This window comes from Falco punctatus (genome assembly GCF_963210335.1).
Source record: "Falco punctatus genome assembly, chromosome: 7".
In the NCBI taxonomy this organism is placed as follows: domain Eukaryota; kingdom Metazoa; phylum Chordata; class Aves; order Falconiformes; family Falconidae; genus Falco; species Falco punctatus.
The window spans coordinates 2,382,622-2,395,469 of record NC_137587.1 but is presented as its reverse complement, the minus strand read 5'-3'; the positions used below and the strand labels follow the sequence as shown (position 1 = coordinate 2,395,469).

Genomic DNA, 12,848 nt, shown 5'->3' with positions numbered 1-12,848 from the left:
AAATTGTTAGTCTTAGCCAAGACTGTGCCCTAATCCAGTTAATTTTATAGGCACACACATGCTTGTGCCAGCCTCATGCAGGGGACAGAAATGAGTGTCTGGGCATACAGAGGAGGCAGGATCACTTATTTTGGCCATGTCGTGTTGAAGAGGGTCTGCCTTGTTACCAGGTGATGTGGCGATGGAAAAGTCTCTTTATATCAGACAGAAAATACTGTCTCTAGTGACAGCCTCCAGCTTTGGGGACTTAAAAATGAAAGCACAAGCCGTGCCTGAGTAAATGAGGCTGTTTCAGAAGTTTCAGTTAAAACAGTTTAGCGGTTCCTCAGACAGATACAGAAGAAAACTGCAGTTTTGCCCATCTTTAAAATACTTTTGCATTAATTTGCTGAGAAGGCCTAATTCCTATAGGCTTTAGAATGGGAATTTGGTATTTAGCACTTGAGTAATCTTTGACTTTAGCCAACCTATGAAAATTACAGATCAGGCCAAGCACTTGGTGCCAGGCACCATGGCCCAGAGCAGCCTTCTTGCCTTTCCTTACCGCTGTCATTCTCTGAATGACAGCGATAAATTTTGAAGGGAGGATAAAGCAGGAACTGGAGATGGGATTGGTGATAAGGATGCAGGGGTAGAAAGAAGGAATAGAACCTGGGAAAAGGAAGGAAGTAATGCAGTAGGCAGGACTGAGCAAAACTCTGTGGGTTTTTTTTCTTTTTTTCTATTTGGCAATTAGCTGTAAACCACTTGGTTATGTGTGATTTTCCCTCACACAGTCGTGGCATGTTCACCTGGAAGGTAGCAATTGCCTTTGAAAGTCAATTACTCAGCAGTAAAAACAGTGGAAAAATCTCTTGTTCTAGTGATGGTTCAAGTCTGTGGTCACAATATGTCTTTAGTAGTAAACTTTTTATATCAAAACAACATTTCAATTGAGGGGAGCATTAGGGAACATCCACATTGCAGTCAAGCCCATAAAAGTTAGGAAATAGCAGAATTATTATTGCTTCTGATAACTTAATTCACTTACATCATACATTATGATCCTCTTTATTTATATGGCCATGAACAATTCCTGTTGCAGAGTATTTACTTCTCCCATGCTGTTGCAGTGAAACATACATATAAATATAGATATTACATATTCAAAGACACAAACTACATATACTTCTGATTTGATACTGTTATTATTCAGTTCTGTTGCCTGAAGTCAGGCCCTGCTGCTCCAGACACTTCAAAAAAAAAAATTGAAGAAAACTGTTAGCTGTCCAGAAAGCTTTCATTTGTTTTCCTGGTCTCTTGGTGCGGAGGAAGTAGAGCAAAAAGCAATGTTAAATCACCTTTCATGGTCTCTGTTCCAAAATTCTTCAGTCTCTTAAGCCTGTAGCATGTGTAAGAGCAGCCTCAGGAGCTCTGCCCATACCCCCTCCCCGAGCTGCTCCATAAGCTGGGATTAGTGGGGTTCATGTCACAACATCAAGCCCAGCCCCCCTTTAGCATGTATTTATTAACTGTCTGTAGAACCTGGGGCATTTTTTTGGAATCAAATGGTGACTGGGATTTTGGTAAGGCCAGCTATTAATTCTGAGGAAATGCCCTGAATTTTGCATGACCAAAGCTAGGGCTGTGGATTTTGGGCGTGCATGTTGTCATCGCGATGCATTCAGCCGCACTGCACGCTGACCAGCTGTGTCATCTCAGGTTTTGCAGCATTCAGTTTAGAAGGTTCTGAGTCTAAATTTCTGAGTATCTCCCCCTCAGAAAGCAACCACACACGTCTCTTTCTGCAGAGTATCAGGCGAAACAAGTTTGGTTCTCAGCAAATCAATCATTTTGCACCTGAGCCGGTTACCAGGAACCATCGTGTAGTCTGTGGCAACCAAAGCATCTTAGCGCATGTCATTGTCTAGAATGAGAATTTTAATCTAAAATGTGAGGATTTTCCCCTTAAATTTTTCCTTAGGTTACAGAGGATTTTGGTTTAGCTCAGTTGGTGTCTTCTGCCTGCCTTCTTTTCCTTGTACTCACAGAGTGCATGCTAGGGGAAAAGGAGTTCTTCCCAGCCTGGTTACACAGATCACAAGAGGCATGAAATGTTGTTCGTTTAGTTCTTCATTTAACATTGAGGAACCCTTTGGTATTAAAGAATGAAGTAATACCCTAACCCAGCTCTCAGTGATACCTGGGAGTTAACAGCCAAAACATGGCACTGAAAATTTGCGAAAGATTGATCCTTTACAACACATGACATCAGCACTAACCGTGAGAATTAAGAGAAGAATAACCTTCCCTTTGACGGAAGGCCTCATCAGCAGTAGAGCCAGGAAGCAGAAACCCAAGCAGATTGCTTGTGTGTCATTCTTCTAATATGTTTAATATTTTATCCATAGTAAGAGATTAGTGTCATTTTTCTTGCCTGGCAACTTAATGTGTAAGTGCCCAGCCAAATCTGCTGTCCCTCCAAATTGATACAACTTATTCACACATGTGACAAGATTGTGGGGGTCAGAACGAAGCCTCGCACCCATGGATCTGCCTCATACACGCAGTTTGACTCCACACATGCATTTTATGTTGGCGGCCTTGCCCATCTTGCTTGTATCAGACTCCAGGTGGGGCCCTGAATACGTCAACTTGCCAGGACAGGTGGTGAGAGGAGAGGGCTGGGGAGCAGGAGGATGGAGCGGGCTGGGGAGCAGGAGGATGGAGCGGGCTGGGGAGCAGGAGGATGGAGCGGGCTGGGGAGCAGGAGGATGGAGCGGGCTGGGGAGCAGAAGGATGGAGAGGGCTGGGGAGCAGGAGGATGGAGAGGGCTGGGGAGCAGAAGGATGGAGAGGGCTGGGGAGCAGGAGGATGGAGCGGGCTGGGGAGCAGAAGGATGGAGAGGGCTGGGGAGCAGAAGGATGGAGAGGGCTGGGGAGCAGAAGGATGGAGAGGGCTGGGGAGCAGAAGGATGGAGAGGGCTGGGGAGCAGGAGGATGGAGAGGGCTGGGGAGCAGAAGGATGGAGAGGGCTGGGGAGCAGGAGGATGGAGCGGGCTGGGGAGCAGGAGGATGGAGCGGGCTGGGGAGCAGAAGGATGGAGAGGGCTGGGGAGCAGAAGGATGGAGAGGGCTGGGGAGCAGGAGGATGGAGAGGGCTGGGGAGCAGGAGGATGGAGAGGGCTGGGGAGCAGAAGGATGGAGAGGGCTGGGGTGCAGGAGGATGATTCTTTCACACCTCCCTGTTCAAATATCCAAAAAACAAAGAAAAACAAACAACCACCACCACTCCAAGCATGAGATGAGAGTAACAGGAGGAGAGAGAGAGAAGAAAAAGTGACAAAAATCAGACCTACTTTCTGGGAAGTTAATGGCTGTAGGAATAATTCTTTCTGATGGTGATGCAGTAGTCGCTAAACCTAGTTTGTTTGAGATGCTGCCAGTAGTGTTTTCAGTACTTTCTTTTAAAACTCCCTTACTTAGAACAATTTCTCTCGGTATTCCTTCATCCTGGCTCTCAGCCTGTGTTAGTGGTGAAACACAACCCGCTCTCTATAGGGAATGAGAAGTTTTGAGTCACGGCTTTTTTGGTGCAATTAGAGGTAACCTAAGTGAAGTAAGAAGAATTGTCTCAGAACGTGCAGTAAAAAGAGTTGTCTCGGATCATAATTAATTTTGTTCTTTTTCATTTACAAGCACAACACCTCTTCCTTCCAGTTTCATTTTTAAAGGTGACCTAAATATCTTGACAGGGTTCTTGTAAGTCACTCGGTTGGGGTTTCTTACGTACCATTACTGGCAAGACTCAGCTTGGCAGCATTCCTGCAGCGGAGTTGGGCTTACATCCAGAAATGAGAAGGGTTAAGAAAGTGGGTTGCTTATCACCTTAGCCAAAGAAAATAGGCAGGGTGAAGGGGTAATCTTAAGAAAGGCTGTGGGGTAGCCCTTGTTAAGAGAAGCTGTGGTAGTGAGTGTTTGCTGTATGGTTTTGCCTTGGGAGGACAGAGGGAGTGTTTGGGAGGACAGCTGTCAGTGCTTCTGCCATCCTGCCTGGTTTTCCTGTTTCGCAGCCTGCAAAGAGCTGGCCCATTTGGAATCCCCTTAGAAGTAGTTTGTGCTGTAAACTTTGCATTCAACTAGAATGTGATGTCAGAGATCGAAGTTCACTTTTTGCCTTCTCTCTCTCTCTCACCCATACCCCTTCCCCTGAATTTTATAGGGCGATATCCATGAGGATTTTTGCAGTGTTTGCAGAAAAAGCGGGCAGTTGCTGATGTGTGACACGTGTTCACGTGTTTATCACCTGGACTGTCTGGACCCGCCTCTGAAAACCATTCCCAAGGGCATGTGGATCTGTCCCAAATGTCAAGACCAGGTATTGTTTGACAGACAGGGAGAGTGATACACAATGCGCTGTAAAGGTTTTTCAGGGTTAAAATAACCGGTTCACTTGTCTTGCTTAAATCAAGACAGCCTGACACGGAGCAAACCTATTTGATCTGTAATAAGGCTTGTGTGAATGTGAATTACCTCGGTTGGAATGCATCCAATTACAAAACTGTTAGGCCTTGCTCCCAGATTTGGGTCTTTTATTTGTTACCATTGTGTTTTTACTCTTTTTTTCTGGGCCAAAGCACGCAAACTTTTGGGAAAGGTTCTTTATGACCCATAGAAATTTTTCTGTTCATCTTAAGCTCGTTGTTTCTTCAAAAGCCATTAGTATATTCTTCTGGACAAATAAATAAAACATTTGCACAAGCCTCCCTCAATAGATAGAGCAAATACAAGCCCCTGTTTGCTCATATAAATCAAACATCAGGGAGGTTGTCTTCAGTGATCTCTTTAATAATATCATCCAGCATCAGTATAATGAGATGGGCGAACAGTTGGGTGGTTCTTCCTTCCAGATCCCTCTCTGAAAGTACACAATTGAATTGAACAGATTATATTTTAATATTTTGTTTATAATTGCATTGAGATTACAACACAGAGAAGTAAACTATTGTATTCCTAACCCTTCCGTGGAACTCCCGGAGTTGGGAAGGATTGCTGATAATCGGCAGCCTGAAGCTGTTAGTGTTCTGTCAAACACAGCATATTGCTTGGTCGCCCACGTGCCCTTCGGTTAGCCAGATGGTCACACAAAAACCCAGCCTGACGTACGGTACACTGTTCAGAAGAATGAAAATGCAAAACTCAAGTGACTTGGTCAGTAGTTTCAAGAGAGGAGGGAGCGTTAGCACTTCCCTATTCCTGCCCTTGCCTGCTCTCACCTTGTCCTTCCTCTTCATAGTTCCATGATAGGTTCCCACAAAACTGGGCGGGTGGGAATCTGAGTAATTTCCCTGGTAAAGTGACCGAGTCCTCGATCTTCTGAGACACTTCTCTGATTCATTTATTAAAAATACATGTCTTTCCTGTCAAAATAAAGCTTCTTGGGAAGGAGTATGTAGGAGGGATCTGGAAGACATAATTGATGTTTACCCTATAAAGAGGGTTTGACAACTCTGTTGAGATGATTCTGATAAGAAAGGGAGATAGGACAGTTTTGTGTTTACTAGCCAGGAAATGTGATGTCTGAATGTATGGTGTGGAGATTGGTCTGTGCCATGAAAACTTTTCTCCCAGAACAACTAAGATCAGCAATTCATCTGAGCCATGAAATAATGTTTATGTCTCCTGGCAACTCTGAGTTCAGATATATTATCCTTTCAGTTCTCTTTTAAGTTGTTCAGTTTCATTAGTAGACTTTTATTTGTGGCTATGGGAGGAATTTGAGAAAATGCTGACATTTGTAAGAAACAGGTCTGCTTTGTGGGAGCCACAGTACAGTTGTGAATAATTCCCTCTGTTAAATCTCAGAACGGGTCTGTGAAGCTTCATGTTAACAGGGCTGAGGCTAATGACAGCCATGAAGGAAAACCCTCAGCCTTTCCTCCTTTCTCTCTCTCCTTCTTGCTTTTTTAGGGGTAGATTGCATACCAGCTAAATCTCCAAACACTTTTCTTTCAGATGCTAAAGAAGGAAGAAGCAATCCCATGGCCGGGAACTTTAGCAATCGTTCATTCATATATTGCATATAAAGCAGGTAGGAAAATGGAGAACACTTTAGTTTCACTTCTAATAATGGAAGATTTTTTTGGGGGAATGGGATAGAATGGTTCTTCCTTCACAAAAGGAAATTAAAGGGGAAGAATCTTACGCACTAGCAAAGTGAAAATAGTGGTCTAAATATTTCTCTAAGCCTTCTGTGATATTTGTGTATGTAGGTGGAATTTTGGGGGTGATTTAGTGCACAAGTTGTTGAATTGACTTTAAACACAATTAACCTCTTTACATTAAGTGGTTTAGACCCTCTGTCCGCTGTTGTAACAGAAACATTTTAAATACTCCGTTTTGCAGCAAAAGAAGAGGAAAAACAGAAACTACTTAAATGGAGTTCAGATTTAAAACAGGAAAGAGAACAACTAGAGCAGAAGGTTAAACAGCTCAGCAATTCTATAACGGTGAGTATTGCCCTCCCAAAAAACTCTGCACCTGTGTTCTGGTGCCAGAATGCAGAGAGAAAACAATAGAGGGACTCCATGCGTTAGACCTGGCTTCCACTGGATTTACTGAGAATTGAGTGAGTGCTCTGCTTTGCTCTGCTTTGCTCTGCTTTGCTCTGCTTTGCTCTGCTTTGCTTTGCTTTGCTTTGCTTTGCTTTGGGGAGCCAGAAGGAAACACAGGCAGCATGCACTTACATTGAGTCACTTACACGTGATCCATGCTGACCATATATTGTAGACATAGAGTGACCTCTAATACCAGCTAGTGACAAACATGACTCGAAGCGTTATTGTCTGTGGGCAGTAAAGGAAGTCAAATTCTCCAGTGGCTCGCTCAAGTAAGAGTAGCTGGGCCTCTTTGTGTAATAAGAACGACAGTCTTGGTGTGCTTTCCAGACCTTCCTAACAGAGGAGTGACCGTTTGCTCATGACCGACTGTCCACTGCTGACGCGTTGCCGTGGCAGTCAGCAGCCGGACACTGGGCATGCCCCGGCACGGTATGAATTGGGCGATGTCATACTTCAAACCACAAGCTGTAGTTTCCACCTTAGTTTAGCGCTGTAATTGGAGCATACATATTCATTTGCTCTCTCTTTTCACCTCGGTATGCAAATCAGGATCTTGAGTTGCCAGTGTAAGGTGTGAGCTGCTCACTTAGTGTAGCCCCGGTCAGCATCACGGAATGAAAAATACTGACATCTCTTCTGTGTGGCAGCATCTGTAAGGCTGGATACATAAGTACATACGGATGTACTTTTCTTTTTAAATACGGATGCACTTCCTGGTCTGCTTGTCTTTACCTGTTAGAACCAAAGTAAGTGTCCCATGTTTATAGACCCCTAAATGCTGACGATACAAATAAAACGATTGTGAGCAAACAAGGGGTGAGAGGTGCTGGTTAGCAGGTCTGGAGACTGGTCATCTTCTGGTTAGTAGCAGCTGGGTGTAACCTGAGCAGCACTGGAGCACTGACACTGTTTCTCAGTGGCGTACCCAGGCAGATGTAAGCCCTTAACGTGAGGTTCTGACGGTAGGTAAGGGGAACGGTTTATCTTCTATGACCAAGTCATTGTTTATACTTTCATTGGAACTGTCCAAAAAAGACACGTTTGGTCTAAATTTTGTGGTGTTTTTCTGATGCCATGAGCTGCGTGTGAAAACAGTAAAGCTGAAAGCAACAGTGTCTGGAGATCAGTGTGGGTAAAAGGTTTAAAATATGTAAGAACCTGAATGTTACAGACATAGCTACCATCTCCTCCTTTCTGAGAGTTCCCAATGTAGATATAAGCAGGTTTTCACCTCTGAAACATCATTTGTGGGCTTTTTTTAAAGTTAACTTACCCAGACTCTTAACTGATGAGCTAGCTAGGTTACTACTGCTTCTAAGAGAAAGACATGGCCACAAATAGGATTTTGAAGTGAAGAAGGGCTTGTTTTTCTTTTCAAGTGCCCCTTTATTTATTGAGAGGAGGAAGTGATGTTCCTGCTAAAATGTATGTGAAAGCAAAGGCTGTATCCCATTAGCGGCATGCACGTACGCTGTCAGCAGTCAGCTGCAGTAGGATGCCTGAGTTTGCAGATCTGAGCTAAAGAAATTTCAGCAATGCGATACTAGTGGAAAAAATAATAAGAGCGTACACTTGGAAGTTTCCCTTCAAAAGGAACACAAAAGGATGGAGCTGTCTGCGTTCATTTGCAAAACACCTTGGGATGAAAGGGGGCCGTACCAGGTGACAGCTACGTACTGGCAGTTTAATTCCTCAGCCTGCAAATATGAATTCTCCTGTGAACCCGGCCCTGAGATTCTTTTTCTTCTGGGCCGGCCGGGAAAGTGAAATTGTAGCCGCAGTCTTTTCTGCGTACTTAGATTTAGATCTGTGAATGTCAGTATTCCTTCTCTTACCTTCGTAGATTCACAAGCCTGAACTTACTACTGCTTTTCTGTTTTGCTGCAGAAATGCATGGAAATGAAGAATACCATCCTTGCAAAACAGAAGGAGATGCACAGCTCCTTGGAGAAGGTAAAACAGCTGATCCGCCTCATCCAAGGCATCGACCTTTCAAAACCCATAAACTCTGAGGTCAATTCAGTAGCCATCTCCAATGGCATGGACTCCACTAACAATACTAATGCTGCCACCTCCACCTTAGCCTCCTCCCCTTCCCAGAGCTGCATGGTGAACTGTACCAAGGGCGATGAGACTAAATAACACAGTGAAGTTAAGAAGGAGCCGAGGGAGGTGGCGGCGAGGAGGAAGAGCAAAATAATGAAACTCTAGTAAAGCAAAACTGGATTTCTTCTGGAAAGTGCAGAATTCTTTAGTTCTTTGGTTCCAGAGAGAGCGTGAAGATGCTTGTGCCAGGCGGCACCGGAGTTTGCCAATTGATCCTTCTTATTCTGTGTGTACATGCAAAGTTTGGATCATGTTACATGAATAGTGCCAGCTGGGGGTTCTTTGCCAGCACCATGCCAAGTGAAATAATATATTTACTCTCTCTATATTTTACACCAGTGTGTGCCTGCAGCAGCCTCCACAGCCACTATAGGTTTGTTTTATTTTTGTTTGGGGTGAGGAGCAGGGATGAGGGAGGAGAGCAGGTTTCAAATCCTTATTTGCAGAACAGTTTGTTTAGCTAGGGGAAAACAAAAACAAGTCCAAAGAGCCTGTGGGCTTTTCCTGTTTCTAAACTCTCAGTACTATTAAACCAAAAAAACAGAATTATAAATTATCAAATCCCAGTGCCCAGAAGGGACGAGTCTATCAAATAAGCAGTATTTACTATTGTTTAGACAGGAGATGTACAAAAGGAAAGGAGATGGACTTTTCACTGAGTAACCAGCACATGTACAGGCTGAGGATCTGCTGTCCCAACAGCTTTGGGTTAATCCTGTTTCTTCACGTTAAACAACAGACATGCTTTGCAGAATGGGTTTGGGTCCTCACACTCATGCAGAAAGCCTGTGTTGGGAATGGGAGAACAGAGGGCCAGAATCCAGGGTCAGCTTGGAGCATTGGACGGAGTGTCCCGAGAGAAAATGTGCATCGATTACTTGAAAATGAGATTCCAGCCCTTTTCTATATTTATAAGCAACAAAGGTATCCTGAACAAAGTAGCACATGACCCAGATGTGTGAACTGAACAGAGAAATGTCCTTTTCTTTCACTTCCTTTCTCTTCTTTTGGTAACAAGAACTAAATAAGGAATAGAAAAGCTGTTTTTCAGGCTGACAGTCTAATTAAAGAGGTAGATGGGACCTTGCATGGTATAGATTAGAAGTAATAGTGTCAGTGAGATACAGTGAGTCTTTGTGAGTCCTTGTGTCATCGTTTTGGGCACTGTTTTTTTATGCAAGGGCAAAATCTTTGTATCTGGGGGAAAAAACCCAACTTTTTTAAATTAAAAAGGAAAATAAAAGATATTGAGGTCTTCCTAGTGTTACTTAAAATAAGATCAAGGTAAGAAACATTGTAAAAAAAAAAAATTACAAAAGTGCTATTTGTTTCCTAAACAAGTGATTTCTATTAAAAAGGTGTCAGAACTGGAGAAAATGCTGTGTACTTAGAATTTTTTAACACAGACTTTGCTTATTTATGATGACATTCTGCTGTGTTTTGGTTTTAAAATCCAGTGGGACAGTTTCTGTAGACGATACCGTACGTGCTACTGGCCAAACTCTAAGGAGAATCAAATCCTGTGGCGCTGGGTGTCACCCCACCTGGAGGATGTGCCGGGCTGGTCCCTGCTGTTGCCGATCTCCCCCGTTCTCCCATGTGTTTGTAACCCAGAGGAAAGCAGTTGGCAGCGTGCTCGTTTAAGGCTTTTATAGTTTTGTGATGTGGACTGGTTAGGGCTTGAGAGTGACCGACAGTGAGTTGGTTGGACTGAAACCGCCTTGTCACCGCCTTTTGTTTGAGACGTCCATCTCTTACGTAGAATCTTTTTGCTGTAGGTGGCAAAGCTTGCCTTGTGCTTCCAGTTGTTGTGAGGTCTGTCCCAGTTCAGAGCCCTCCTCATCCTGGCCGCTCAGGTTTGTGTGCCAGAGCTGCCTCGTCCTGCTACTGCCTGTAAACATCTGGGCAAAGCCCTGTTTCCACTGGAAGTACTGGAAAAGTCCCATTACTTCCAGTGGGAGCAGAGCTGAGCCCCACTACAGGCACAGCGCGAGGCAGAGTCCCTGGCACGGTGTCCTTGAGAGCGGGTGCTGGGTGGCAAGGCACACCGGCTCAGCTGTTCCTAGAAGACAGAAAAGCTTTGGATTTCAGGGACACGTTTCTGAGCGAGAAGCAGCGAATACTCCAGGCACTACATCGCCTGGGAGAGTCTCTCTGCTGCCACGGCCCAGCATGCGTCTGCGGGATTTTTGGAGCTGTGTCCTTCCCTCTCCTTTAGACTGCCCTTCTGCCCTTGAGGGACTTCTAGTCCTCCTGCAGGAGTGTGCACTATTTTCAGCTCTGAGCTCAGAACTGATACCCAAGTTCTCACATTTGTCTGTAGTTGGGAAAGTGACTCTTACATGCACTTCTCAGCTGAACCTGTGATAACCCCCACTCTGCCGTTTGGTGCTGGGGTTCTGTTCTGGAGCTAGCGGAGCTGGAAGGAGGAGTTAGCACAAGTGGCAGGGAGGCAGCTGGGTGGACCACGTCAAAACTGATCAAACTGAAAATGTCCTTGCATCAACCCGGCTACCAGTGGGGCCACCGCCGTAGGGCGGGCCGGGCCAGCAACCCAGAGCATTTTAACAAAGGGCGAAGTATTTTGAGGGACAAAGAGGAAAACCGAACTGAACTGGGCACCTTTCGTTAGAACGTGACCAGCAGCTGACAGCCAGGCACTCGGGGGGAGCTGCCTTTTTGGCCAGGTTGTTCTCTAGCTGGGTAATTCTTAACATCGACTTCTGGAGCACTGAGCACATTCCAGTGAGAGACAGTCTCTAGGGGCAGGTGCGCCGAGTCTTTGGGGTTCTCATCATCTTGTTTCTGGTGTTACCTTCTGAGCTCTCCTGGAGGCTTGCTGTTCCTTCGGTTTTCTTTGCCGGTTCAAGAGGGGATGGAAGTGAAATTCACTGGTAGCCGTATTTAAGTGTTAGTGCCGTTACCCAGCCGGGAGGCGTTACAACAGCTATTGCTGCTGTTCTGAGGCATCTGCTTGTCTCCAGAAGCTGAGTAGATAAGTACAGACTTTTATGTCCCTTTGGTTACAGCATTTTTGTTCCAAACTGTAAAAGGATGACTTTAGTTAATCATTACCTGGCAGAGCAATGATATTAACTTAGTCTTTTTGGTGCTGCTAGGTAGTTTTCTGTCTCGCTGGCTGATCCCGCTTGGAAGTTTTCCCTCTGGCTCTGCGGCAGTATCCGTCAGCAGGGCAAGGAGCATTCCCAGGGCTGCACTGACATGGCAGTGACGCTGCTACATGGACGCAAGTCCATCGGGGGCATCTCTGCCCAATTAGCAACAATAGGGTGGAAGGGGATTTGGCGTTTGCCGAATACAGAGGGAACCGAGGTTCTTTTTTCTAGCAGCTCTGAGAGGTTCTAGTCAAGGGAGAAATTTAAACTTTGACAGCTTAAAGCTCAAGCTTGTCTTCTGGGTTTGGATCGGTTTGTTTCTTTTCTCATGTAATATTTGAGATAGAATGCGTTTGTACTGAAACTTCTGCTCTTTGGGAAGCTGTCATAATGACTGGCATTTTGTATTTCCAAACCACCTTCAAGATACTAACTAATTCTTATGTCATTGCTTGTCATTGGTGGGAAATGAGTGGCTTTTAAACCTCTGTTGTGAAGGAGGAGATGAGACCACAGAGGAAGCTCAAATCGGAGACAGTCCTGGCTCTCAGCCCGGCGCTAAGGGCTTTAAGAAGTCACCCTGCTTCTTTGCTCAGAAGCAGAGTAAGCGTTGCCGTAGTGGTTTATTCTCTTCTCCTTGCAAATCTGTTCTTTAAACAGCTGGAGAGAGGTGCGTTTTGGTCAGAGTGGGAAAGCGAGCGGGTGACCTGGCTGGAAGAATGAGTATTATCATTAGTGTTCTCGTTATCTTCATTTAGAGCCAGCAGTGGGTTTAGAGCTGTACAAAGCGCGGTAAAGGCATCGCTTCCAGGGATGATTGGCAGGTGGGGCGAGTAGCGAGGCTGATTCTTTGAGGACGTCATTAGCCAGGAGTTACCGTGCTGGTAGGGCGCACTAATGGTCTGCAGGAGCAAAACAAGGACTTTGTTGCAAGCAAGTTTCTGTTGGTGGGGATGTGAATTAAAAGCCGCTAACCTAGAAATTAGAGGTGATAATTTTCTGGGCAGATCTGTTAGTTTTGGTGTCGGT

The 12,848-nt window shown here is 45.0% G+C and overlaps 1 protein-coding gene across 15 annotated transcripts in view; it reads left to right on the top strand.

Moving 5' to 3' along the window:
• Positions 1-9,950, top strand: part of PHF21A (PHD finger protein 21A) — a 132,913-nt gene extending 122,963 nt beyond the window's left edge. For all 15 annotated transcript variants that reach the window (XM_080395925.1, XM_080395937.1, XM_080395938.1 and 12 more), the window contains 4 exons: positions 4,200-4,355; positions 5,993-6,068; positions 6,383-6,486; positions 8,485-9,950. In XM_080395925.1, the coding sequence (XP_080252051.1) occupies positions 4,200-4,355; positions 5,993-6,068; positions 6,383-6,486; positions 8,485-8,739 (591 nt within the window). In that variant the 3' untranslated portion in view covers positions 8,740-9,950. The remainder of the gene's footprint in view (positions 1-4,199; positions 4,356-5,992; positions 6,069-6,382; positions 6,487-8,484) is intronic.
• The last annotated feature ends 2,898 nt before the right edge of the window (positions 9,951-12,848 follow it).